The 27,610-nt window shown below is 37.1% G+C and overlaps 1 protein-coding gene across 3 annotated transcripts in view; it reads left to right on the top strand.

The window, feature by feature from the left end:
- NLGN1 (neuroligin 1) overlaps positions 1-27,610 on the top strand; it is a 641,185-nt gene that overhangs the window by 5,292 nt on the left and 608,283 nt on the right. For 2 of the 3 annotated variants that reach the window (XM_034662726.1, XM_034662719.1), the window contains exon 2: positions 7,394-8,206. In XM_034662726.1, the coding sequence (XP_034518617.1) occupies positions 7,714-8,206 (493 nt within the window). In that variant the 5' untranslated portion in view covers positions 7,394-7,713. Of the gene's footprint in view, positions 1-7,393; positions 8,207-8,649; positions 8,710-27,610 lie in introns of all 3 variants that reach the window. The other variant, XM_034662710.1, reaches the window with a different exon arrangement.

Here is a 27,610-nt window from a genome sequence, read left to right as displayed (position 1 = left end):
GTGTATCATAAAAGTTCAGGACATGTTCTTTGGAGTTAGGCAGTCCTAGGCTTGTTTCTTGGGTCTTTCTTTTCCTATCTTTGTGGCCTTAAGAAAGTTATCTAGCCACCTAAGTCTTCATTTTCCTCATCTCAAATAACAGTACGTGACTTGTAAATTGGTGGTGAGGGCTAAATGACATGAGACATGTAATGTGGTTTGGACAGGGCTGAGCAAGTATTTGGTGTTTATCAGTTTGTTGTCATTTTCACATAAATGTGGTGTTTTCGCCTATATTTTAAACTGAACATTAAAGCAAAATTGTTTCTGGTTTCTTTCTCACCATTTAATTCACTAAGGTAATGATCCCCACATTTTTGTGATTATCCCATCCTATGTTTATGATAACCAAACCAAAAAAGTATGAAATATATACATACAACTCCTGCATAAATATCTCTATCATCAGATTGCAAATCACACAAAAAAATAGACATTAAAAGATGAAAAAGATAAAATCAGTATTTTTAGTATCTTTTCAATCTTGATGTCTTCATTCCATCATTCACTAATATCCCACGACATAGAGATTCTAAGAGCACAGTTCACAGCTAATGCAATGGATATAACTCTGTATTTCAAGTTAGTTTCTTGATGTTTTGAAAATTCTTGTTATTATATATGGTTAGCTAGCCATGGTTTTGAGTCTTTCAATGTGGCTGAAGAACTTGTATTAGAAGTAGTAGTTTCATATCTGCTTGTTTCTTGTTCTTATGATTGTATTAGTAGTATTTCCTTTAACATATATTTATCTTGCCAGAAGAATTTAATTCAGTAGTCCTTTTCGTGTTACTGTAATTACAGCATGATGAAAAATGTATAAATGTACTTATCCAGTGATGTTACCAGTGCAGTTCACTCTAATATATCACTATACGTTGGAAAGAAACAGTAACAACAAAACCTCTGCTGGCAAACCCACCATGTTATGGGCTGTCGACCTTCCCAAGAACATCTCAAGGACTATATGCATCACACAACCACGTGGAGACACTGGTATTTAAACCATATATTCATATTAGCGCAGCTTCATTTCTTTCTCTTTAAGCTTTATATAAAAAATTATGGTGCATAGTTCCACGGTTTACTTTCCTTCTCTCATCTGGCCATCTCGTGGTAGGGTATGCAGATAGTGCTTTGGAGATCCCTGTTCCACGGCAGGNTAACAACAAAACCTCTGCTGGCAAACCCACCATGTTATGGGCTGTCGACCTTCCCAAGAACATCTCAAGGACTATATGCATCACACAACCACGTGGAGACACTGGTATTTAAACCATATATTCATATTAGCGCAGCTTCATTTCTTTCTCTTTAAGCTTTATATAAAAAATTATGGTGCATAGTTCCACGGTTTACTTTCCTTCTCTCATCTGGCCATCTCGTGGTAGGGTATGCAGATAGTGCTTTGGAGATCCCTGTTCCACGGCAGGGCCAGATTAATTTTCTTGTGAATAAATTTGATAATATTCTTCCCCTGCTAGGAATATTTAATGGCTTTTTATCATCCTGTGAATAAAATCCAAACTCTTTAGCCTTTTAATAAAGGGCTTGCTTGATTTGGCTGTAACCTGCCTTTCCAGTCTCATTCAGTACTGAACTTCATTTACTCTGTGTTCTGGCCAAACTAAACCATGCCCTCCTCAAACATCGCTGCTTCTTTCCATGCTGTGGTAGGTCAGGTTTCCAGGGGGGGAAAACAAAACCAAACAAAAAGACTCTGAGATGGAGGTTTACCTGCAGGAAGTTTATTGGGGCATGTCACTGGGAAAAACACCTGGGACGGAGTGAGGGAATCACAGTCAGCTCCTCCCCCTGCTCCTTTCCCTGGGAGCTTCAGGGACAGGGTGGCCCCTCCGAGTTGGTCTACATTGAGGCAAGAAGGCCAGGCCTTACACTGGTGTGGACCAGTCATCTGAATGTGAGCCGTTCTCACGGAGATTGAGCACTACAATATCCACTATATAACTTTTCCATGTTTCTAGAATGTGCCCTCTGCCTGGGATCTCTTCCATGACCACCAGTGTTGTTCAAATCTCTTTCCTAATCTACTAACTGGAGGTAGACCTGTTTAAGGTCTAACAATATTTTGTGAGGTTGCATTCATTTGTTTATTCATTGTATTTTTAAGTACTTACGATGTGAATTAATTACACATTAGTTACTTTAAGTGCTCAGTTAACAAAGGGACTCATGGGACTCAAATAGTTTATACCCCTTGGACAGCTTTGTTACAGGCAAATAGTACAAGAGAGCAACAACAGGGGAAGGATGTGCATCAGATGAGGTCTGGACATCTCAAACCCAGGCTTCTTTGTTTTCCCATGGCTAGCTCACACAAGATACTCCTTGAATCCAAGTCTTGAACTGCCTCCAGTATGCATGTGAATCATCTTGGTATAGGAATCCCAAAATCTGTTGGTGGTCAGATTATGCTGGTCACATAAGCACAGTTACATGGGTGGCCTTAGCCATTGAGATCACTGCACTCCACTGAATCCAGTTATTATTAAATGCAATAATTGTTAAATTATTGTTAGTCAATCCAATTCTTAAAACCAATGATTATTACTAAGCACTGGTGGCAGGCTGATGATATATTCTGACCTCAAAATGGCTCATAGATCCATAGGTATAAAATACTATTTATTTTTAGTTAAGACAGCCAATCTTTATTATTCCTAGATCTGTATTTTCAAATTTGTCTACTCACTAAAATTTATTTGTAACCCCAAAGTCAATACTCATAGTGCTTTTGCAGTCATCCACGGATATGAGCAGAATAGCGCAAACCTTGGGTTGCCCTACGAGCATGTTTCCAGCTGAGGCTCTACAAGGGAGATATTCTGCCTCCTTGTTTCAGCTCTCATACAGAGATAACAGAGGACAGAAATGGTGGAGGGAGTGCTGGGTAGTGCAAGAACCACCAGCTCTGGGGCCCGATGGAGGGGCTTTAAATCCCAACTCCGGCATCTGTTAGTGGGGTGGTCTCAGACAAGTCACTTAACACTTTTGAACCTTGTTTCCTCTTTTGTAAAATAAAGAAAATAGAGTCTACTAGGATGAATTGTTTGTAGGGTTTAAGATTATAATTTACAACTATGTGAATAATTTATAACTATTTAATTTGTAGTGGAGATTATAATTTATAACTATGTGAATAATTTATAACTATTTCCCTAGGAGCAATGGATCCATGTTCCCTAATTTGGTGTTTGCAGTGACTTTATAGAACATAACTATGGTAAATAACAACAATCAATTGTGTAGTACTGGACAAGCTCCACACCATGCTGGTGATGAATCCGTATCAGCTGAGGCTTGCCTGCACTATGTAAGGATTGTCAATTAGATTTTATGATGGATATGAATTATTATTTAAAAAACAACAAACACAAAATCCCTGCCTTTGCATAAGAAATTCAGTAGTGTGTGTGTGTGGGGTGGGGGCATGCTGGGTTCAACAATAAAACCAATAAAAACAAAAACAAAGCAAAGTAGAAAATAAATAGATAATATTTTTTTAAAAGACATGTAATAGACTGTGTAAAGTTATAAGTCAGAAACTTCTTGTTGGTTCCCACCTCCCCACTCATCATGTATTTGTTGAACCCATGTCACATTCCAACCTGCATTAGAGACATTTTTTTTTAAATGTGACTTATTCCTTTAAAATATTGTAACTACTTAGCGAAAACTCATTTGTACTCTCATAATATTTAGCACAATAACTTATATATTGTAGATACCCAATAAATATTTGTGGAGTGAATAGAAGATTGGATGAATGTGCCACCCACTGTGATTATCTAATGTTCCAGAAAGTTCTCTCTACTCTCTCCAGCATCATCTCTTTGATCTGGGTTACTCAGGAACAAAAAAGTTCCAGCTATTATGATGAATTAATTTAAGTGGAATAATATACTACCACCTATATGCCTTTTAAAATATTATTTATTTTTTATTTTATTTTTCTCAGTGGGACCACACATGCTTCAACGCAAAGGGAGAAATTTTTTGAACTAGCATCTGTACTAGCTGTACTAGCTGTAATGTCTGACAGAGCTAGTCCTGTATGATTTGATAGGCTCATCTACTTGTCTGGCCTGCTGAATAAGGCTTTCTGATTGTGTTATTTTAATGTATTTATTATAAAATATTTCAAACACATGGAAAAATAGAGAATTGCATAACAAAGGTATAGGGTCGTGTGTGTGTGTGTGTGTGTGTGTGTGTGTGTGTGTGTCACCTAACACTGTCAAATCTTAGATTTATAAAACTTGCTGTAGTTAATTAATTGTGCTCTTCTAAGTCCTCACCACAGGTTATCAAACTTAGTGCCAATTAATTATCAATTAATTAATTACTAACAATTAATTAACTGCTAGAGTAATTTCATACACTCTCCTCCTTACCCAGGGATGACAAATATTCTGTTACTACGTATTTATGAGATCTGTGAATAATATATAGCTTCATTTTGCATATTTTATGTTTTATTTAAATAACATTTTACTGTCTCTGATCTGCAACTTGCTTTGTTTAAAACTTTTGAGATTTATCTAAGTTGACATATTTAGGTCTGGGTCCTTTATTTCCACTGATGTATAGAATTCTAATTTGTGAATATATCAGAATTCATTTATCAATATCTATTAATGGACATTTAAGCTATTATGAAGTTGGAATTTTTTGTTACCCATTATTATTTTAGTATAATCTTGTGTAAACACATATGAACAACTAATCACTGTGTTTGATGTAAAATAAAAAGGTTACACATGTAAAGTAAGAAAAGTAACAAAATAAAATATAAACTTGCAGTAAGAACAAGGTAATCCATTTAAATTTCTGTTTCTATGAAATTGTCAGAGTATTTTCCTAGACTGTGTCCTTCCAAAGGAACATAAAACACTTTTACAATTCAATTTTAAGTGCACAAGGATCAATTTTTTTAAAAAGTGTTAATTGTGAAGTTAGAGACTGTTATCAGGTGCAGCGATCAAGAGGACAGCTTTTAAATCAGATGACAGTGGGCTCCTGGGTCTGCTATTGATTCTCTGAGAGATCCTGGGCAGGGTGTTTAACCTCTTCAAGTCTCAGTTCCTCTGAATAAGAAGGGGATAACTGTTGAACCCATGTGACAGGGTTATTGTAAATGAGATGTAAATGCATAAAAGCTAAGGGTTTGGCATACAGAAAGAAAGCACCAATAAATAGGAAAAAAAGCCTGCCAACGAATTTGAGAGACATATATATATATATATATATATATATATATACAGACTTATATATAGACTGACTTACATATATATTTAAAATTTCATTGATTTAAACAAACCATATTTTTACATTAGACTTGGACAGCTGTTATTATTAAAACAAAACTTCTGGAAATCTTCGGGGTCAATACTATAATTCACCATACAGGTAAACCTATGTAAAATGGGACATTTTTGTAAGACCGGAAGTGAAATGTTGCTAGAATTTGAAAATTCACCATGGCATACAGAATTCTAATCCTTCACTCTTGTATTAAAGTATCACATCAGTGGGAAACAGGAGCCCCTTTCTTTTTAACATGGTTAAGGAATTGTGAGTACAAAAAGGAGCATTATTTTGTTAATAATGAAACAAGTACTTTTTATTATTAATAAGATACCGAGTCTATAAAGAGGGAACTTTTGGCAATCCCTGTATGTGGAAATAGGGCTGAATGAAAAATGGTGATGAAGACTTTTAAGGTGCCACCACAGGTGCTCTATTTTGGGTGTCATCCTGGTGCTTTTTAACTACAAAAGGTGATTGGGAAAGATGCAGTCATGCTGTGGCCCACGGCAATTTTGGACAAGAGTAAGCATAGTCTACTCTTAACAGAAACGGGTTTGTGTAGCTAAATCTTCAATACTTGCTGGAGTTCCAGGACAGGAATGGGATGGGCCTAAGCCTGCTCTTTATATGTTAACGAGCTTTCACAGGAAAGGTTTATGAATTAAAGCAGTGGGAAGTATTGTTGAAGAAAGACATTTATTTCCTTGTCGCCTTCTGTGATGGATTGTTCAGAGCTAAAGGAACCCCAGGCCTGAACCAAATCTTGTACTGCCCCATATAGTTTGTACAATCTCCTTTTCAACAACACCAAGTCAGGGCAGCCTCACTGCCAGACCAGCACTGCTTCAGGAATCTTCTCATAATAGGACAGGGTAGAACCATCTGTAATACAAATCAACACTATTATTTTCAAAGTAAGCACTTTAAAAGGTTGCTTGAACAAGAAAAGGTGAATTTGCCGACTTGTATGCTATCTTGGAGTTAAAGTAAGACTACACCCTGAATTACATTGCACTGAGTGTTACATTTTATCCTGATGCATTTTAAGAACTGGGGTAACAGTGGGTTGAGCTGGGTAAACAGTGTTAGATGTTCTATTAGTGTTAATATGCAAGATGCTGTGATTAGGTATGATTATTTTGTAAAACTACTGCACTCTATTTTTTATTGTACCTTTGATCTCTAGCAGGTAGTGAAAACAAAATTTGTAACTTAAAATATATTGTCTTTGATACAGAAATTAATTTTCATGTTGCAAATTTACTGATTTCTAAAATGTTACAGCTGGATGGTGAAAAAGAAAACCTTTAGTGTGCAAAAAATGATGCCACTTTGTTTTTCAAATTTTGTCTGAAGCCATTTTATCTTTCAACGTCTTGAATCTTAATTTAAGGTAAAGGACCTATGCCCAATGACTTGCTGCAAACGTTTGAGAAACAGCAAGGAGGTTGAACTTATAAGGTAGTTGCACTTAAATGATAACAGTTGAACTAGGATTAGTTTTCTTCTATATAGCATAGGATTGGGGACTACTTCTTTGTTGGTTTGCTTTTTAAATATATATATATATATCTCCACTCTTACAGTTTGTTTACATTCCACTAATTCCCTACCAATGATTTTCAAAAGGCTTTCTGCTATGTAATTCTAATTTTTAGTATGCGTGCTGATTAATTCTGTGGTTCCTTGACGTGACTGAAGACTATCAATAAAGGGGCAATTTCACATATAACCTTCAGTATTTTAAAAAATGGTGTACTGTGAAATGCTCCTGAAACCGTGTATTTTGACAAGGTCTGCTTCCACTTAAACATGTATAAAGTCAGCAGGCAAGTTTCTCAATAATCTAATAATCAGTTATTTCACCTGTCATCTCACATCAAGCCACAATTTTCCTATGGTAGTATTTAACTTACCTGACTCTAGCCACTGTTTATATATTTCTGTAGCTTGTAAAACATCTAGTTATCGCTCTGTCTATTTTAGCTTGTTTGTTTTAATGATTTATTTTCATTTTCTTTAGGATGCAGACCTGCCGCTAACTGGACTTGATTTATAAGAGGGAAATCTACAGTCAATGGCCACTCTTGTCACGTCGCTACTATGGAAAACAGAATGGTCAATAGGATATGGGCTGATAAATAGTGATGATTGAAGATGCGACTTCAATCCATGTGAAATCGATGGGAGATACTGGCTGCATAAAGAGCTTTCTGAGCTTTTCTTGACAAGCTTGCCTTGAAGAAGTCGGAGGTGTACTCTACCATTATACGGTCTTTCTCAAGCGGATACAAATACCTTTGCCTCACTGTAACCAGACAACTACACAACTAATGTGGGACCATGGCACTGCCCAGATGCATGTGGCCAAATTATGTTTGGAGAGCAGGAATGGCATGCTTGGTACACAGGGGATTGGGTGTCTCATTGACTCTCTGCGTGTTGGGATGTGTACTTCAGGCCGCCCATGTGCTTTCACAAAAATTGGATGATGCAGACCCCCTGGTAATTACCAACTTCGGCAAGATAAGGGGGATCAAGAAAGAACTCAATAACGAAATTTTGGGGCCTGTAATTCAATTTCTTGGGGTTCCTTATGCAGCCCCACCCACAGGGGAACATCGTTTTCAGCCTCCAGAACCACCATCTCCCTGGTCAGATATCAGGAATGCGACCCAGTTTGCTCCCGTGTGTCCCCAAAACATCATCGATGGCAGATTGCCAGAAGTCATGCTTCCTGTGTGGTTTACTAATAACTTGGATGTGGTTTCATCATATGTACAAGATCAGAGTGAAGATTGCCTATATTTAAACATATACGTTCCAACTGAGGATGGTGAGTTTTCTGCAGGAAAAGCAGGGAGATAAATTTACATTTTCTTTTCTATTCTAAGTTCTAACAATATTAATTCATGTGTACTGGTAGCATGCATGGCTTTTCCTGTTGGCATGTAGACATATTTTACATGCTTGCATGCCGCTCTTTTCGTTTATGTGTGTTAGTGTATCTGTTCTTATTTTTTTCCTGTGCCTACTCATTTTCTTTCCTCCACAGCACGTATATTTAGGTAGAAATGGGTTCCTAATTTCCATTTCCTACCGAATGACTTCTGAGAAGATGCATCAACATGTCTCCATTGCATGTGCAGGCTCAACGAATTGGGGATCTTTCGCACTCAGTAAATGCAGGAGCATATTAAGTTAGATAGTGGTGTTGCATGTTCCGGCGGTCTGTGATGGAGCGCCATGTTATTTTCTAGTCTTCTATTCATTTTTCAGTAAAAAGAATATCCAAGGAATGTGCCAGAAAACCCGGCAAGAAAATATGTAGAAAAGGAGGTATGTATAAAAGTGCAAATAAAAAATGGGGGAAAAAGCTTGCAGAGGAAGAAGATATTCTCCCTAGGATGATTTGCTGATGCTGGGAAGTAAATGGTTAGGTGATTTTGGAATTTAATGAAGCCTGTGAAGGAATAGAAAGATGATCAAAGAGGGCTGTAGCTGAGTAGATAATATTGACCAAGCTCATTGGTGGTGCCTTGTGTTCCGGTGCTGGTAGTGTCAATAGGAATTGAATCTCTGCTCTGACTTTGTGTTTAGGGGGAAAGATATTTAGGCTATGACGTTGCCTGCAAGGAACCCAAATGATGCCGCCTTGCCAACTGGTTGACTTTTTCTCTGAACCCTATTCTCCAGATACTGATTTCTGTTCCTCTTAAAACTGATCAGTTCAGTAACAAACCGCGTTTTCTGCTTGTTTATTCTTAGCTACTTCTGAACGCCCTATGAACTTTCTCATATCAGGGTAAATTTGCCATAACTGTTGGGCAATTACCATTATTAAGTAAAGATATTATTTCCCAGATAGTCTATATTTTCAGTTACTCTTCCAGAAAAGAATGAGATTTTGCAGATTTTTATGCTAAATATTTACAGTCTCAAAATTACTTTAACATTTTTGTATTTATGTTAAACAATTTAAAACATAGGGAAGAACATGATTCAGAAGCTACAATTAAATCAACCTTCAAATCATCCTCTAGCCAGATTGAGTAAATGTAGACACTGACAGCTGCAAGCTTGCATCTGAATGTAGCTTGTCCACACTCCATTTTTATATAACATCCAGTAAATCACTGATAGGAGAGTTTGATTTTCTATGGCAGTAAATCATCTAAGTGTTATTTTGACCTTATTCATAACTTTGTAGAATTTCCAATCTTCATACAGAAGTCATATGAATATTCTCGTGCTGTACATTCTATCTCTCTATGCACTTCTAAGCTGGCTGGACCAAGTCAGATTTCATTACAACATCCTTGTGGGGCAGGGAGTGTCTAAACTGTTCTGTTTTACGAGGATTGCATTATATGGAAGAACTTCATATAACTAAATTCTCAACTGCCGATCAGACTATTTGCATTAAATTGAGTTTTGTTTTGTTTTGTTTTTGTTTTTATTTCTTTGGTCATACTAGTAGAATGGGATCTGACCTTTATTTTATTATTGATGCCACGATTTCGGTTAAAAGCATACTATACTTGAGAAGGTGGATAGAGAGCACAAAGTGTTTTAAACAACTAAAACAAAGTCTCTTGTTTCCCCCCAAATGAGAATAACTGCAGTAATTTACATGCCTCCAACTAATGTTCAATACTGCAGTGGTTATGATTATGCAGCTTATCAAGCATGTGTAATTAGCTAAGTGACTTTCACCTCCTATCACGAAGTTGTTGATTCACAAAGTCATAAATAAAGATGCTATTGAAGAATGTATAAATAGAGCCTAATACATGAAAATATGTACAATCAAGAAAATGATAAGGATACCGAAAAGGTAAGCTAGTAAGTGAGAAAGTGACCTTTCCTTGCATACAACTTCAAGGGGAAACAGATTCATTAGAAAATTATTTTTCATTGTTCTTTGTATTGTTGGTTCCACCGGCTGTGAGAGAGTTGGCGAAGAGGTGTGGAAGGCTGTTCTATTTACTTCGGCAAACTTTGACTAATTTCTGCTTAGCTTGAGGATAAAATCTGTAGATACTTACTTCAGTCTGTGTGGTTTATAGTCCAAATCTATTGTGTCTTTTTATGTTAAGCACTTAAAAATATATTTTGTGTTGGAATTTAATATATCTTATTATTATTAAATAAGTTTTGTTCATTTATTAGCTGTTTGTATATTACTCTAAAGTCTAAATAACAAAGATCTTAAATGTAGTATTCTATATAAATAGGCTTTTTTAAACTAAACAAAACTAAAGTTTAGAGCTTGACTTTCAGCAGAGGAGTAGAATTTTTTTTCCGCAAACTTTCAACTTTTTTTCCTCTCTTTATCATGAAGAGTCTCTTTTGGTGACTTCTAGATATCATATTATTCTGGTTCAAGAAAATGTTAATCATTTCATATCTACATATATACCAATATAGATTTCATATGGATTATAAATTCTCCAACAGAATTCTAGACGTTTATAAATGACGGTTCAGGAACTATAGGAATAGGTATGTTGCATTTTGTAGGTGTTAAATATATTTTCCTTTGTTATTACTTATCTTTTTTTTTTAATTGCATATGGTCACCTTCCAAGGCAGATGAACCCCCACCCCTGTGCCAAGTACACTGTAATCTTTGCATACTGTATAAATCCAAAACTATTTCTTAATTGCCTTAATCATGTACTCTTCAAGGGAGTCAGTAATGAATGAAACAAAGATCCTCTTTCCATAGAACTTACTGCATTTAAGTAAGTTTACAAAGAACAAAGCATTTTCTCCACTTTAGTCTGTATAACAGGAAGGACATCTTTTACTTCAAGAGATGCCTTGCCTTCGTTTTTTCTTAAATATTTATTTATTTATTTGAGAGAGAGAGAGAGAGAGAGAGAGAGAGAACATGAATGGGAGGGGCAGAGGGAGAGGGAGAGAGAATCTCAAACATATTCTATGCCTAGTGCGGAGCCTGTCAAGAAACCCAAAATGACCTCATGACCCTGAGATCACGACCCTGAGATGGCAACCTGAGCCTGAACCAAGAGTCCAACGGTTAACTGACAGCACCACCCAGGCACTCCGCCTTGCTATAGTTTTTAAATAGAGCTTTTATAATATTTTCCTGTGCAGTTGAAGGAAAAAAAAAATTTTATCAATAGGCTTCCTCTCATTTAAAACAGGTCCCAGTTGCACTTTTCAATCTATCTTTTTATATTTCCCATGATAGTTTTAGCCATATGTTAATTACTCTCTAGATATTTCTTCAGGGTTTTATCCTCGCAAAATTGAAAGATGGGTGCTTAAAATGGGATGACTGTCAACACTGGGCCAAATAAGCAGATAACATGTGACAGAAACTGGAATTTGGATGTAGAAAAGATATTACTATCTTTATTTTATAAATAAGGAAGTAGGTTCTGAGGTTAAGTGTTCTGACCCAATTTCTGTTGCTAGTAAGTGGTAGTTAGGTTTGGCCCTATTTCTTGCTAATATTAGATGCATTTACATTATGTTAAATTACCTTTTCTAGAGATTTCTATAGCAGAGGCTCATATCTCTCTACCATCTTGATCTTCCTTTCTTTTTTTTCCCTTTCAAATGTACTATGAATTCTTTTTATTCTACCTGTTGACTCTATTTTAGATTAATTTAATGCTCACTTTAATTGAATAGGGTCAAGTCCATGATAGTAACTGATTTTCGGAAAACATGCCGGTAACCATTTTAGTGAATATTCTTAAATCCTACACATAATTTTCTTATTGTCTAGACTAAGATCCCAACATATTTCTCTTGGTTACTATCAGGAATAGCTTTACTTTTCTATGTTTCGTTTTGTTTCTCTAGTTTGCTGTCTTTTGAGAGTTGCCAACAAACAGAAGAGTGGTCAAATATTAGGCAGTAAACATGAGAAGGAGGAACAAGGGACCCAGAGAATCCACAAACAAAATGATTGGCTCATGGATGCCCTAGAGTTGTGTAGCTTTGTATTTCTGTAGCACTTTGACTGTTATTTGCATAGCTCTTCTGAGATGAATACAGAATTGATTTTCATTTCTTTAGTGGTGAGAAATTGTTAACCTACTCTTCTCATTTACCCCAATTTTTATTTTTTTATTTTATTTATTTATTTTTTTAAAGATTTTATTTATTAATTTGACAGAGATAGAGACAGCCAGCGAGAGAGGGAACACAAGCAGGGGGAATGGGAGAGGAAGAAGCAGGCTCATAGCAGAGGAGCCTGATGTGGGGCTCGATCCCACAACGTTGGGATCACGCCCTGAGCCGAAGGCAGACGCTTAACTGCTGTGCCACCCAGGCGCCCCTACCCCAATTTTTAATGTACAGAAAATTGGAATCTTAATAGATGGCTCTTACATAATTTTTTTACTCCTTGAGTATTTTATTTTATTCCTGATTTTCTTAAGTATTTTACTTTTACATTCTCTGTTTAGTATTCATTATCTGAGATAATATAGAATTCATTCAAAAGCCTTTCCCACAAATTTAGAGTCTTTATGGTTGTTGAACATAGATACTGATTTTTCCCTAATTAATTATGTATATAACAATACTCCTTTCACTGTTAATGTGTTTAAAAGTTTATATTCCAGAATGCTCGTCCTTCTTGCTTACACATTTTTAACTAATTTATTCATCTAACAGATATTTACTGAGTCCTTACTCTGTGCTGTTAAGATTACTGCTCTAGGACCCAGAGATACAGCAGTGGGGGGAAAAAAAGTCCTTGACATCCTGGAGCTTACATCTAGTGTGTGGAAACAAATTGTAGACAATAAACACAATCAACAGCTTAAGTTAAAAGATGTAAGATGAAAAATCAACAGAGTATGGCAAATCAAGAATGCTGGTGTGAAGGATGAAGGTAATCTTAAATAAGATACTTAGCATAGTCCTCATTCCAACCAAGACCTGAAGGAAATGAAGTGGATATCCGGGGAAAGAGCAGAGTAAAGAGCTAGTACAAAGGCATTAAAGTAAGAGTCTGTGTTGTGTAGTTACGGAACAATTAACACTATAGTATATCTGGAAAGCGTAAAGGGAGAGGGGCAATGAAATTCAAAATATGCTGACTTTTTATTAAAGAGGTCTTGCCAGCAGAGCAAAGGAAACCTTGAACAAAATGAAAAGGTAACCTACTGAATGGGAAAAGATATTTGCAAATGATGTATTTGTTAGGGGTTAATATTCAAAATATATAACGAACTTATGCAACTCAACACCAAACAAACAAACAAATAATACAATTTAAAAATGGCAAAGGACCTGAATAGACATTTTTCCAAAGAAGAGATACAGATGGCCAATAGACACATGGAAAAATGCTCAACGTCACCGATCATCAGGGAAATGCAAATCAAAACCACAATCACCTCATACCTGTCAGAATGGCTAGTATCAAAAAGACAAGAAAAGACAAGTGTTGACCAGGATGTAGAGAAAAAGGAGCCCTTGTGAACTGTTGGTGGGGATACAAATTGGCACAGCCACTGTGGAAAACAGTATGGAGTTTCCTCAAAAGAAATTTAAAACAAAATTACTATTCAATCCAGTAATTCTACTACTGGTATTTACCCAAAGAAAACAAAAACACTAATTCAAAAAGATACATAATCCCTATATTTATTATAGCATTATTTACAGTAGCCAAGATACAGAAGCAACCTAAGTGAAGTGATGGGTATTAACCAAACCCACTGTGGTGATCATTTTGAGATATGTGTGTGTGTGTATATATATATATATATATATATATATATATATATATATATATATATATAATGGATTATTACTCAGTGATAAGAAATAATGAGATCTTGCCATCTAGAGCAACATGAATGGACCTAGAGGGCATTAGTGAAATAAGTCAGATAAAGACAAGTACTATATGATTTTATTTACGTAGTATGGAATCTAAACAATAAACAAAGGAACAAACAAAGCAGAAACAGACCCATAAATAGAGATGATGAACTGATGGTTGCGAGAAGGGAGAAGGGTGGGAGGGAGTGATGGGCAAAAATGAATGAAGGAGAGTGGCAGGTACAGGCTTCCAGTTATAGAATGAATAAGTGGTCGGGATGAAAAGTTCAGCAAAAGGGGTAAAAAGTTATTCTGGCTGAAGTATTGAGAGTAGATTGCAGAAGAGTATGGGGAAACTGGGAGAGCAGATAAGAAGCTATTTTAGTCCAGACAACACATGAGCCTGGCCCACCTCAGTCCAGGGTAATAGCAATGGAAGTGATAGAGTCTCAATGTAGTTTGAAGGTCACATTGTTTCATGAATTTGTTATGGGCTGTGAAAGACAATGAGTCAGAGAATATTCCTAGGTTTTTGATCTGAGTACTTATATTAATAGATTTGCCATCAAGTAAGATGAAAAAGGAGAATGTAGAATGGTTTAGGGGGAGGTACAGTGGAAAGATGATGCATACTTTTGGACGTGTTAAATTTGAGGTGACTTATAGACATTCAAGTACAGACATCAAGGAACTAGTTTGAAGTTCCAGAGAGAGGTATAGGAGGTATAAATGTAAGAATCGTTGTGATATAGAAGGTATAGTTTTGAGGTAAAGGTAAAGACTTGAGGTAAAGTCATGAGCTGATTGAGAATAAAAGTAATTGAATGAAAATAGAGAAAAGAAAAAGACACCAAAGACTAGTCCATGAGACCATCCATTAAGAGGGCTGGAAGAAGAGAAGGAAAACAATGGTGACTGAAAAAGCTTTACATGTGAGATGGGAGGTAAACCAAGATATTTTTATTGTTGTTGTCCTAGAAGCTAAGTAAAGAAAATGCATCGAAACAGTGATGACATAGTGATCAGCTCTACCAAATGAACTTTTGTGGGTATGTGGTTCTGACCACTGGCGTGGGTCTAAAAGAAAGTGGGAGATTTGGAGTCTCTGAGCATAATAACTATTTTAAGGAGTCTTACTATTAGAAAGATCAGGAAAAAACGGGAACATAAGGAAAACAGAGATTGTTTTTGTTGCTGTAGGTTAAGATGAAAGAAATAAAGACATGTTTATATAGTAGAGAGGGAACAATGGAAAATATAGAAGCTGGTAGACTGCTAGAATAACGTTCTTACAGAAAGATGGGATCTACTACACAGTTGGAGGTTTTGGATTAAAAAGAGCATAAATAGGGGTGCCTGGATGGCGCAATCAGTTAAGCATCTGCCTTCGGCTCTGGTCATGATCTTTGGGTCCTGGGATCAAGCCCACATCGGGCTCTCTGCTCAGCTGTAAGTCTGCTCCTCCCTCTCCCTCTCCCTCTGTAATCTCTCTCTCAAATAAATAAATAAAATCTTTTTTTAAAAAAGAGCACAAGTAGATAATTTAACATTAACGCTAAGAAGAGCACATGAGTAGGAATCCATGGGTAGAAGTGGTAGTGGGTTTCTATTTTCATCTGATTGTTTTTATTTTTTTGATGTGTAATATTAAGGGAAATGGAGATAGAATTAACATTAGTGAGCTCTTAATTTATTCTAGAATAGGGTGCCCCGCTGGCTCAGTCAGTAGAGCATGCGACTCTTGATCTCAGGGTTGTGAGTTCAAGCCCCACGTTGGGTGTAGATTACATAAAAAAAAAAAAAACTTTAAAAAGTTTGTTCTAGAATTTAGCTTTATTAATTTAATATAACAATCTTACAAGATTTTTTATTACCATATTACAAATGCAGACATGGAAGACTAAAGAGGTTAAGTAGCTTGTCCAAAGATACATAATTTGTTGGTAACCAATTATGTTTCCTTTCAAGGTGACTATTTTTGAACAGGGAATAAAACAAAACAATACAACAGCAACAGCAATCCTGTTTATGTGGGATCCCAGATCAAATAGAAAATGAAATTGGTGGCCAGTTTGCTAGTAGAAAAAAAATCACTACATACTGGAATGTTTACCACATCTGGTTCATTTGGGGGTTTGAAGATGAATGGTAAACCAGATTGCACCAGAGATTTGACTCCATATTTGAATTAGTAGCCTTGGACAGATGTGGTTAAGTCTTCTAAAAGCTAAACAGTTTAAGTTGGAACTCTGAAATGAAGTAGATCTAAAGGGTTGTAAAGTTTTAAAAGAATAACATCAATTGTTCCATTGTTTACTGACAGGGAGAGAGAGTGTTCTGAAGCAGATGATTAAAAGACCATTATAGTTGTCCAACTCAATTTCTCCAGAGAATAAATACCTTTTTTTTCGTATAGAAACTGGGGTTGAAGTTGAAAACATTTAAGACTTATGTTACCAGCAAAAAGAGTTATGCCACAAAATAAATCCTTTGTAGAAACTGCTTTTCCTTTTCCTCTCCAATGTATAATAAATAATATATTTTCTTTATGTATTGTTTTTACATATAGGACATGCTACTAGCTTAATAAGTATGATATAATTGTTGCTTTAAGTTACTTCTATATTACTTAGCATTACAGATTTTGTTGATAATCTTTTGGCTTTAATATTTCTCTTCTTTTTCCTCCCCGTCATGGTGGTACAAGCTAAAACAGTGTAGGAAATGCGCAATTTGAAAAATCACACCAGTATATAAATTCACTAGTAACAATCATATAAACTCATTCTAGATTTGATCATCTTAAACTCTGGACCAGATGTGGAAGCATAATTTCTAATCATAAATTTTCTCATGGCCATTTATTAGAGGACAGAGTACTTTATGTAACATTTCCTGTATTAGTTTCCTACGGCTTCTGTAACAGATTGCAGAAACGTTGTGGCTTAACGTAACAGATTTATTCTCTCACAGTTCTGGAGTTGAGAAGTCCAGAATCAAGGAGTTGACAGAGTGGATGATTTCTGGAGCTTTTGGAGGAGAATCTCCTGGCCTTTCTCTGAGCCAAACGTCCTAGGCATTCGTTGGCTTATATATGCATCACTCTGATTCTACCTCTGTTACCACATGACTTTCTTCCCTGTGTGTCTCCCCGTGTCTCTGTGTCTTCACATGGCTTTCTTATAGGACACCAGTGACAGCATTTATGGCCCATTTTATTCCAGTGTGACCTTATCTTCATTACATTTTCAAAGCCCCCATTTCCATTTTTTTTTCTTATGATGAAAACTTTTAAGGTTTACTCTTATCAACTTTCAAGTATGAAATACAGTATTATTAACTGTAGTCACCAGCTCTTATATCCTCATGAGTTATTTTAAAACTGGAAGTTTATACCTTCTGACCCCCTTTACTTATTTTGCCCACCCCTCACCCCAACCTCTGACAAACACTAATCTGTTCTCTATATCTATAAATTGTTTTTTGTTTGTCTGTTAAATTCCACGTATAAGTAAGATCATACAGTGTTTTCTTTCTCTTTTGGACTTATTTCACTTAGCATAATGCCCTTAGGGTCCATCTCTTTGTCACGAATGGCAAGATTTCATTCTTCTTTATGGCCGAATAGTATTCCTGAGTGTGTGTGTTTGTGTGTGTGTGAGTGTGTGTGTGTGTGTTTGTACCATATCTTCTTTGTTTATCCATCAATGGACACTTGGATTGTTTCCATATCTTGGCTATTGTAAATAATACTGCAATGAACATAAGGGTGCATAAACTCTTTCCAATTTTCATTTTCTTCAGATAAATACTCAGAAACAGGATTTACTGGATTGTGTGATAGTTCTATTTTTAATTTTTTAAGGAACCCTCTTACTGTTTTACATAGTGGCTGTGCCATTTACATTCCCACCAACAGTGTGTGATGATCTCCTTTCTCTACATCCTCAATAATACTTGTCATTTCTTGTGTTTTTGATACTAACCATTCTGACAGGTGTGATGTGATAGCTCATTGTGGTTTTGATTTGCATTTCCCTGATGATTAGTGATGTTGAACATCTTTCCGTGTGCTTGTTAGCCATCTGTATCTCTTCTTTGGAAAAATACCTATTCAGATCCTCTGCTCATTTTTAAGTTGGTTTGTTTAGATTTTTTGGCTATTGAGTTGTCAAATTACTCTTTTTATAAGGACATCAGTCAGATTTGGTAGGGTCCACCCTAACGACTTCATCTTACCCAATTACATCTCTAAAGACTTTATTTTTAAATAAGGTCACATTCTGAGGTACTCAGGGTTGGAACTTCAACACATGAATTTTGGGGTAACAGAGTTTATCCTATGAAGTCACATTCCTAGGTTCTAGTTAGACATGAATTCTTGAGGAACACTAAGCATACTTCTAATTTTTTAAAAAACTGAACCCCTGGAAAGATTTTAAAATGGTGTTATCATTATACTCATTTTGTAGATTGAAAAATTATTGCTTATTGAAGTTAAATAACTTACCCAAGGTTACATGGCTGCTAGTTAAGAGAGCTGGGGTGGGGTGGGGAACTCCTTTTCAAATCGGAACTCAAATGTGATATTCAGGCCCTCCAACAAATAGAGATTCTTTCTGCTCTCCTGAGAAGTTTCCTTAATTTGTTTTTAAGTATTTTTCTATCAAGATAGGGTGCTGTGCATTAGTTTAGATACTTTTGAATATGCAAGTGTTTGAGTCTGTGACAAAAAGATTCAGATTTTTTAACTTTCCCTGAATTTTAAACATTTTATCCAGATGGCTGCTTACATGCAATTATGGTTTTAGTAAAAATTAAGATCCTATCAATTTAACATTGTAGTAGCACTGATTTTCAATACTGTTTCATTTGTCATATTTAGGCAACTGAACAAAGTTCTTTTTAAAATAATTTTTAATTTAAGACCTATTCCTTTGTTTGCTGTAATTCTGTTCATCTGGTTATCTATGTAATGATAGCATTAGAGCAATTTAATTATAGCCCTTAATTTTCATTAAAGCATGTAAAATGTTGCAAGAATTAGTTTTAAACAATGGCAAAAAGAAATTTTAATATAAGGAGTTAGGGTCATTGCAGCCACACATATGATTGGAAAATCATAAAATCAACAGTCTTAATTTTCTGCTCCTCATTTCAGGACTAAAAAAAAAATCCAAAAAACAAAAAACAAGTGTTCATTCTTCCTTTCATCTCTTTTCTTTGAGGCAAAGACTTTTGGAGCACTTAGGCCAAAAAAGGAAATAGTATGTTGTCTTAGTCTTAGGAGGATGATACAAAAGTGCTTTCACTCTCTTCTTTCTCTCATAAAAGAGTTCCTATTCTGTTTCTCCAAAAAACTGCGTGTCTCCTCTTCTAGAATCTTCTTTCAAACTTCCTCAAAGTGGAAGTGGAAGGAGGAAGAGAGGGGATAGAGGGGTAATGAATGCAGGGCAGGTATGACATGAGGACAGATGTGACTCTGCCAAGTAGATCAGAAGCACTTGTAAATAGAGCTGTTCCAGGAAAGGAAGAGGGAAGCCTGGGTAGAATTATTAAGAACATATATGTTCCTTCTGATCTGGATTCCTGGGCCTCTCAGGAATAGATATATCCCTGTGAAGGGGATCTCTGGAAAGAGGAATGCCTGTAGTTAGTGCTAGCTTTGCATTCCTCCTAAGTTCCCATTCACCATTTTCCTCAGTTCATCATCTTTCCAGGCAATGAGCAGATCAGGCCTCGTTCGTAGCCCTAAGCTTTCCTCAGGAGGAATTATTTTGTTCCTTTGGCACAATTATTTATAGGCCAGGCAGATCCTGAAGTTTCTGAGCTGCCTCTGAGCTCGGCAGCGAGGTAGTCCACCAGTGCCTCTGTTGACCAAGTCCCCACCATTACAGACCCCCACACTCTCAGGCATCCCAAAACCACTAGGGCAGCTTGGCTTTCATTCCTTACACATATAGGGAAAGTCCACCTATAGTGACAAGATTTCTTTGAGAAAAAGGGGAAAGGGGGGGAGGGGATTTCTGTGCTCTAAAAAATAAATTTGACAATCATTTATTTAGGGAATTCATTTCGGTGAAAACTGAAAATCTATAAATTTGGATTCTGAATAGAAATTTTTTTCTATAATGATCATTTAAACTATTTTATATTCCAACTCACTCTGAAAGGTCAGGGATGAGATTTGGGTTGTTTTTCTGTTTTTGTATTGTGAAGACCTTTGGCCACTTGTTTAGTTTAGCAAAGGTGTTTTGAGGGGGAAAAACAAACAATACCTTGTAGAATGTTTACTGGGGCCTCAGACTGTCATTAAGCGGAATCTTTGACTATCAGAGTGGTGCTTTTCTCTCTTTCTCTCTTTCCCCCTCCTCCCTTCCAATCTCTCTCTCTTCCCCCCTCATTAGTGTTGATGTCGCTTTGCTCTGGTTTGTGCTCTATGTCCAGAAGGCACTGCTTCAAATGTCCTACACAGCTGTTCCCTTGAGCCTACTGTAGGCAAAACGTCCATGTCCAGAATTACTGGAGGCCCAGTTGGGCAGGACATATTTATTCTTTACCTTCAGGGAGCTTACTTTGCAAAGATAGCCCACTGGTAACAAGAAATCAGACATTTTTGTTGGTGGTCATGTTAGTATTACCAAGTAGATGTAAGCCTTATTTGTATTAAAATCTCAAAACAAAATGAGGAAATGACTGTTTCTGTGGGGGGAAGAAAAAAGGTAATGATGATGATATTTGGCACTGTGTTCCCCATAATAAGACATTTAATTAAATCTTTAAATGTGTATGGAGCACAAAATACGCACATCAGAATAAAACACATCAGGCATAACCAAAACTATAATTATGCCAGCCCTGTGCCTGAGCCCACCTTAGTTGCTCTGCCAAGAAGCAGTGCTTTAAAACTTTCTATCCATCTGTTTTAAAACAACAACAACCACCACCACCCTGTGCTGTACCTGTACAAATCTCTGGAAAGCTTGAGAACGCCTTGGCTACTGATAGAGCAGCTGCTGAGTTACTGGGCTGCAGGCTGTCTCTTCTGGAGGTAAATGAACAGCTGCAGCTCTGTAGTTCTTTCCACACTTCTGTTGAGTGTCACCTCAGCGCAGGGCCCTGTGGTAGGCTTCAGGCACACAGAGATAAAAAGGGTATTAAAGAGCTGCCCTCAAAGGGCTCACTAACTCTTGGGGGTAACAGATTCAGAAACAGAAAAGAGTAAGGTAGTAAGCGCCCTGAGGGAAGGAAGCAGGGGCATGATGGGGATACATAGAAGAGTTGTCTCTGGTTTAGAGATGTTCTGTGGTAGTAAGTTGCCCCTGATGTGAACACCCAGGAATAAATATTGTAGTCCTTCGATGTGTGCTGTGTGGGACCATTTTACTGACTTACTCCAGATTAAAAGATTTCTGTGCTTATTTAAAATTAGTGTGTTTGGGGACACCTGAGTGGCTCAGTCATGATCCCAGAGTCTGCTCAGCGGGGAGCCTGCCTGTAGGCTCTGTCTCTTTCATTCTCTCTGTCAACTAAATAAATAAAATCTTTATAAAAAATAATAAAATAAAATGTGTGTGTGTGGGGGGTGGGGGCTGTGAATGTATGTGTGTCTATATGTCTCCTTGCTTGCGGGGGTATCAGTTGTCTCCTGTTACTGCTCTCACTTTGCCAGGCTTTGGAAACACTACTGCCCACTTCTGAGGTGGCTGAAACTGTCATGGGTTGGAAGACTGAGCAACCACATTTAAAAAACGCACAAACAAAAAAACTTGTTTGGGGGCTCCTGGGTGGCACAGCGGTTAAGCGTCTGCCTTCGGCTCAGGGCGTGATCCCGGCATTCTGGGATCGAGCCCCACATCAGGCTCTTCCGCTATGAGCCTGCTCTTTCCTCTCCCACTCCCCCTGCTTGTGTTCCCTCTCTCACTGGCTGTCTCTATCTCTGTCGAATGAATAAATAAGTAAAATCTTTAAAAAAAAAACAAACTTGTTTGTGCAAGAAAAACAAAGATGCTTAAAATGAATGTCTGCATGAGTTGTCCCTAACAACTTAAATATATAGGCTTTGGTTCAAAAGTCATTTTAAAAAAATTTTATATTCAGAATAACTGAGGCTGCTGAAGAGGTCACTTCTAAATACTTGAGGTAAACAGCTCACATACTGATTTTGAAGCTGATTGGGCTTTACCGATTGTGAAACTCTAGGAGCCAACCCCTTTTTCACATGGTGACCTCTCGAGGGGTATGCAGACATTGCTTACCCCTGGTACTCAGGATATTGCAGACATTATCCTCCCACCTCGGTCCTCCTTTTCCCTTCCTTTTCCCCTTCCCTCAACTTCACCTGGAGCCTCCATCATTTCTTGTCTGAACTACTACAATAGCCTCAGACCTATTTCCATTTCTGCTCCTTAATTCCATTCTACATTCGAAGCCAGTGGGATTTTTTTTTCTTTGAAGTCTGAAATCAAATTATAGTGCTCCTTTCTTAATCCCTAGAAGAATTTCTGTTGCTTTTAGAATAAATGTAGGACTCCTGACTGTGGTCTACAAGATCTTCTGTGATGACTCCTGCCCAGGTCTGCAGTCCCTTCCATTTATTTCTTCCTTGCTCCCTACATTGTAGCCTTGCTGATCTCCTTTTGGATACCAATCTCTGTCCTACCTCAGGACCTTTGGACTTGCTGTTCCTTCTAACTTGAATATGCAGTGTTTACCTCTTTTCCTAAGTCTTTTAATTCAAGTCTTGGCAAAATGCCACCTTGCCAGCCTTTGGTGAGTACTCTGTTAAGGTAACCTCTCTTCACCCAGGTATTTTTTTACATACCAGGATTATTCCTTTTATTACATTTTTAACTCCAGATGAAATTATCCTATTCATTTATGTGCTTACATATTTATTCTCTGTCTGCCCCAGAAGAACATTTCTCTTCTTCACTGCTATATCCCCAGTACTCACAAGGGATTCAATAAATATTCATTGAAAACATAAACAGCCTTAAGAAACAATGTACTTTGTTGGAGAAAGCCTTCATCTCCCACCATCTGCATTTATTTGAGTAATACGACACCTGCTATCATTTCTCACCAGACATAGCAAATAAGAATATATTCTATTCCTCTCTGCTCTGCAATCACTATTTGTTTATGGCTCCCAAAATGAAGAAAATTTTAAAGCCAACATCACAGTCTTTAACTAAGAAATAACAATGTTCAGTGGCTCAGTGTCTGACAGATATAACCTGGACTCTGTTGCAAGGGCCCTGAGGGCCGAGTGGCTGCCAACAGCCAAGGCTCTTGGCTCTCTGCCTGTGCACGTTACTGCCAGCCTATTGCCTCTGCACTGAATTTATATTTTAATACAGGACGCCAACAACGCATTTGTGTAATAGAAGCACAGAGAATGATTTTCCTTTTCCAGGCCAGAAGCTTCATTTTCCCTTCCCACCTTCTAATTTAATTTCTTTTTCCTCTTACCTAACCCCAATTTCCCTCCTGTGACAAATATATCTTCTCTTGCAATTATTTTACTTTCTTTTGTCCTTGTTATACCATCTACCTCTGTAATGGGAATTCTTGCCACTGTTTCTGCTAAGACATGTCATTTGGGGTTACTAAACAGGCAGAACCTGAAAACTAGATGATCTAAGAAGACGTCTAATGTATTGTTTAAGGGATTTTCTGTATAGCATGAAATAGTTCCTCCAGTCACCTGTGCTTATGATTTAGCCTTTAGTTGGTTCAAATTACCATCAACATGAACATCTATCCAGAGGTTCATTTTATTTTTTTCTTCTTTTATTAGGTATTAGAAACTACTGGCTTTCCCAGGAAAAGCCAGAAGTCCCATATAAAACAAGAGAATGAGATGTTATTGTATAATAACAGCATAGGCAGAGCTTCTGAAACATGGTTGTTACCCAATCAATTGCTGATAAATGAAGGAGCATTCTGAGTATGACAAATAATGGGCAGCTTAGATTACTGAGGTAAATGGAGAGGCCATTGACTTTTCTAGTGGACAGTAGAGGTGGGATTCCTGACAGTTCAGGGTGGAGAGGGATAATAAGAGCAGTACAAATGTATAATCTCTCAAGAGACAAATCCAGTTGCAAGAGATGAATCCAGCTGTAACATAGACTAGATCTGTGTCTCAAAACACATTGCATAGCTGATGGAGAAGAGACTCTTAGATTCTTGGCAGGGATGGCTTCATGAGAGGGCGATCTGTGCAGTCACACTCATCCCTGTGCTGAGAATGGCTTCATACTTAGTTAAATGTTCCACTGTCGCCATCTTGAAATTCATAATTATTTTTGAACAAGGGATCCTACATTTTCATTTGGCACTGGGCCCCACAAATTACACAGCCAGTTCTGCTTCCTTTTTGCTGGCATTTCCCCCATACTGGATAAGCCATTGATGTTCATATAATTCTGAGAGATAGTAAAACAGAAACCCTCTGTGCATTTTGGAAAGTTCAATTAAAACTCTCAACTAAAACACTATGAACATTTGTGTTTGTACCCTTGCAGTCCCCTTCACATTTAAGGGGAACAATGAAAAAGAGACATGTTGTAACTTGGGGAAACAAAAGATCTTTTTTTCTCTTATTCCTGTTTGTATGCATTTGTTCATTCTCTCACAAAATGGTTATTAAACATCTAATATGTCCTAGAGACTAGGCTAGATGTTAGGACATAAACAACTAGATGTGGTGTTTACCCATAAGGGACAAGCAAAGGAAAATAAAAATAATTATTAAAATAGCTACCTTATATACAATACCTATCAAGGACCAGCCATTGCTTTAAGGGTTTTATATTAGTAGCTTACTTAATTCCCACAAAAGCCCTATGAAATCATCACTATTAATATCTTCACTTTGCTGATGAGAAATGGGAGACACAGATAGGTTATAAAACCGTACAGGTTCCATAGCTAGAAGGTGGCATAGCCAGGATTTAAAACCAAGTAGCTTAACTTGATGGACCGTGCCTTTAGCCGCTAAGTGCAACAAATGATGGAGGTGCTATGAGGGAAGGTGGCAAAGTAATGCATGGTAGGAGGCTGCCCAAAGGAGGGAATTGCCAGTTTTATCTTGTAGGGAGCTGGCAAGGAAGGTTTTGTCACAATAACCTTGCTTGAAATGGACTGCGAAGCAAGAAGAAGTGGCTATCCACTGATGAAGAGAATGCACCAGGATGAGGTGAGAGGGGCTTGGCGAGGTAGATTGCAGATAAGAAAACCTGGAGCCCTGGGAAGCTCCCAGATCTTGTGTCTGAGGAGCTTGGAGGTTTTATATAGGTGATGGCAAGTCATTAAAAATTTTAAGCAAAGACTTGACATAATCAGATGAGCACTATAGAATATTCTCTCCAACGACATTATAAATGATAGAATCCAAGGATAAAAAATCAAAGTAGAGACAAGTAGAAGATCATTACAATGGCGTGTCAGTGACCCTGAAGGCCTTACTAAAGGTAATGGCTGGGAAGTAGAAAGGAGGAAATGAAGGATAAGAGATGCTTTGTGGCTCAATAAGACTGGGGTATTGGATGGTTGTTGGGAAGGCTGAGAAAAGGGTGAAGCCTAGGATGGCTCTAGGAGGTCTCACTGCCCAGTGCCTGCCTTCTTGACTTACTGCCTTATGTCCCCTAACCAGTCTTCAACATAGCTTCTTCACCAGGGCTCAAGAAGGGAGGAAAGGATAGAGAGTAAATTGGAATAAAGAAATGAGGTCTGAGAAAGGGAAAGTGTCCATGGCAAAGGAGAAAAGGCAGGGTGCGGGGGGAGCTCCAGAAAACAGATGGAAGGACAGAATGGAATAACGAACAGATTTTTAATCTCTCATATGACAGATTAAGGTAAACTCAAAAATAGTGCCACATATATGTATTTATTTTACTGAGTTATCTTTTAAAAATAGACCTTGTGGGAAAGATAAGTATGTCAGAACAAGAGAGAGACAGGTGACAGGGATGTGTGGCAATGAGACAGAGGAAAGAGTCATAACTCTGTAACCTACCTTTGACTGGGGCAAGCTTGAAAATGAGAAGGAAGACATGCATAGAGAGCAAATCACAAACTGTCAACTGGAAAGAAAGCAAAATCATCTAGCGAAATGTAAATTGCTAAAAAGAACAGACAGGTGCATAATTTATGTAGATTTGTATTAATGACTAGACAAATGAACATAATTTTTCAGAACACTAGTAACTCAGAAAATACATGTTGATTGAATTCAGCATGTATTTTCAAAGCATTTACTATGTGGCATGCTTCATGCTACATATTGGGATGCAAATCTAGTCTGTGAACATTAATAACACACACAGACACAGACATAGACCCACTGAACTTAAGTACTTAAGATCTAGTATGAAGGCAAATTATGAATAATCAAATGTGTATACTGTAAGACTAGAGAGGTCATTAGCGGGATGAGATGTTATACAACTTAATAAAAGTGCAGGATCTCGTCGAGTGTGAATCAGAAAAGTTCCTTAAAAGAAGTAATATTTTGGATCAGCTTTGAAGGACTGATGGGTTCTCAGCAGGTAGAGGCATAAAGGCTTTAGTCCAGCCAAAGGAAAGGCACAGCAGTTAGCAAAGTCTGGGGACAGTAAGTGTCTCATTACTTGGATCACAGAAAATATTGATTGTGATGAAATATCAGTTGTAGTGATATTAGAAATATTAGAAATATTAGAAAATCCAAGATGTGTGTTTTTACTATCAACCAGTATGCATTAATAATTGTGTGTATTTGTGTGTGTGTGCATGTGCACGTAATCCCTTACATGCTTCCCTTACGTGCTTCTGACAATGTGAAATGTAGTTTCAGAAGATGGTGGGCACGGAATAGGAAGGGTGGAAAACTAATTAGATTTTAGGAAAGAAAACTAGATAGGAGGTAATGGCCCTGTAGTTCATATGAAGAGTGGTTGACAGTGGAAATAAAAAGATGATGGATTTGAGAAACATTTCAAAGCAGAATTAGCAGAATTGGAAACTGATTGCAAAAAGCAGAGGGGTGGACAGTGAGCAAGGAGGAACCGACAAAGTTGAGGGAGATTGGAGACTATATAGTTCAGAGGAAGGTGATGCTGTTAATAAATCATATTTCCAGATCTACTCGAGGGATAGATGAGCTTGTGAAAATTTCAGCAAAAATTGATCATGTGAATGAATTTACCATCCTTTTATTTCTTCTTGTTAATTTGAAGGTTTTAAAAAAAGCTATTTATGTTTTTGTAGTGTGTTCAAATAAAATATTAATTTCATCAATACACACATACAAAGACACAAATGCTCTGAAAAAATCCTACATTCATTTCTTACCAAGAGAAGAAAAAAGATGATGCATTTTCTGCACTAAAATTTCTCTATTACTGTCATTTTTGAGCTGTGTATAGCTCTAGAT

This window comes from Ailuropoda melanoleuca, chromosome 1 (genome assembly GCF_002007445.2).
Source record: "Ailuropoda melanoleuca isolate Jingjing chromosome 1, ASM200744v2, whole genome shotgun sequence".
NCBI classification, from domain to species: Eukaryota; Metazoa; Chordata; class Mammalia; order Carnivora; family Ursidae; genus Ailuropoda; species Ailuropoda melanoleuca.
The sequence above is the reverse complement of the archived record's forward strand: the minus strand, read 5'-3'. Positions and strand labels throughout refer to the sequence as shown.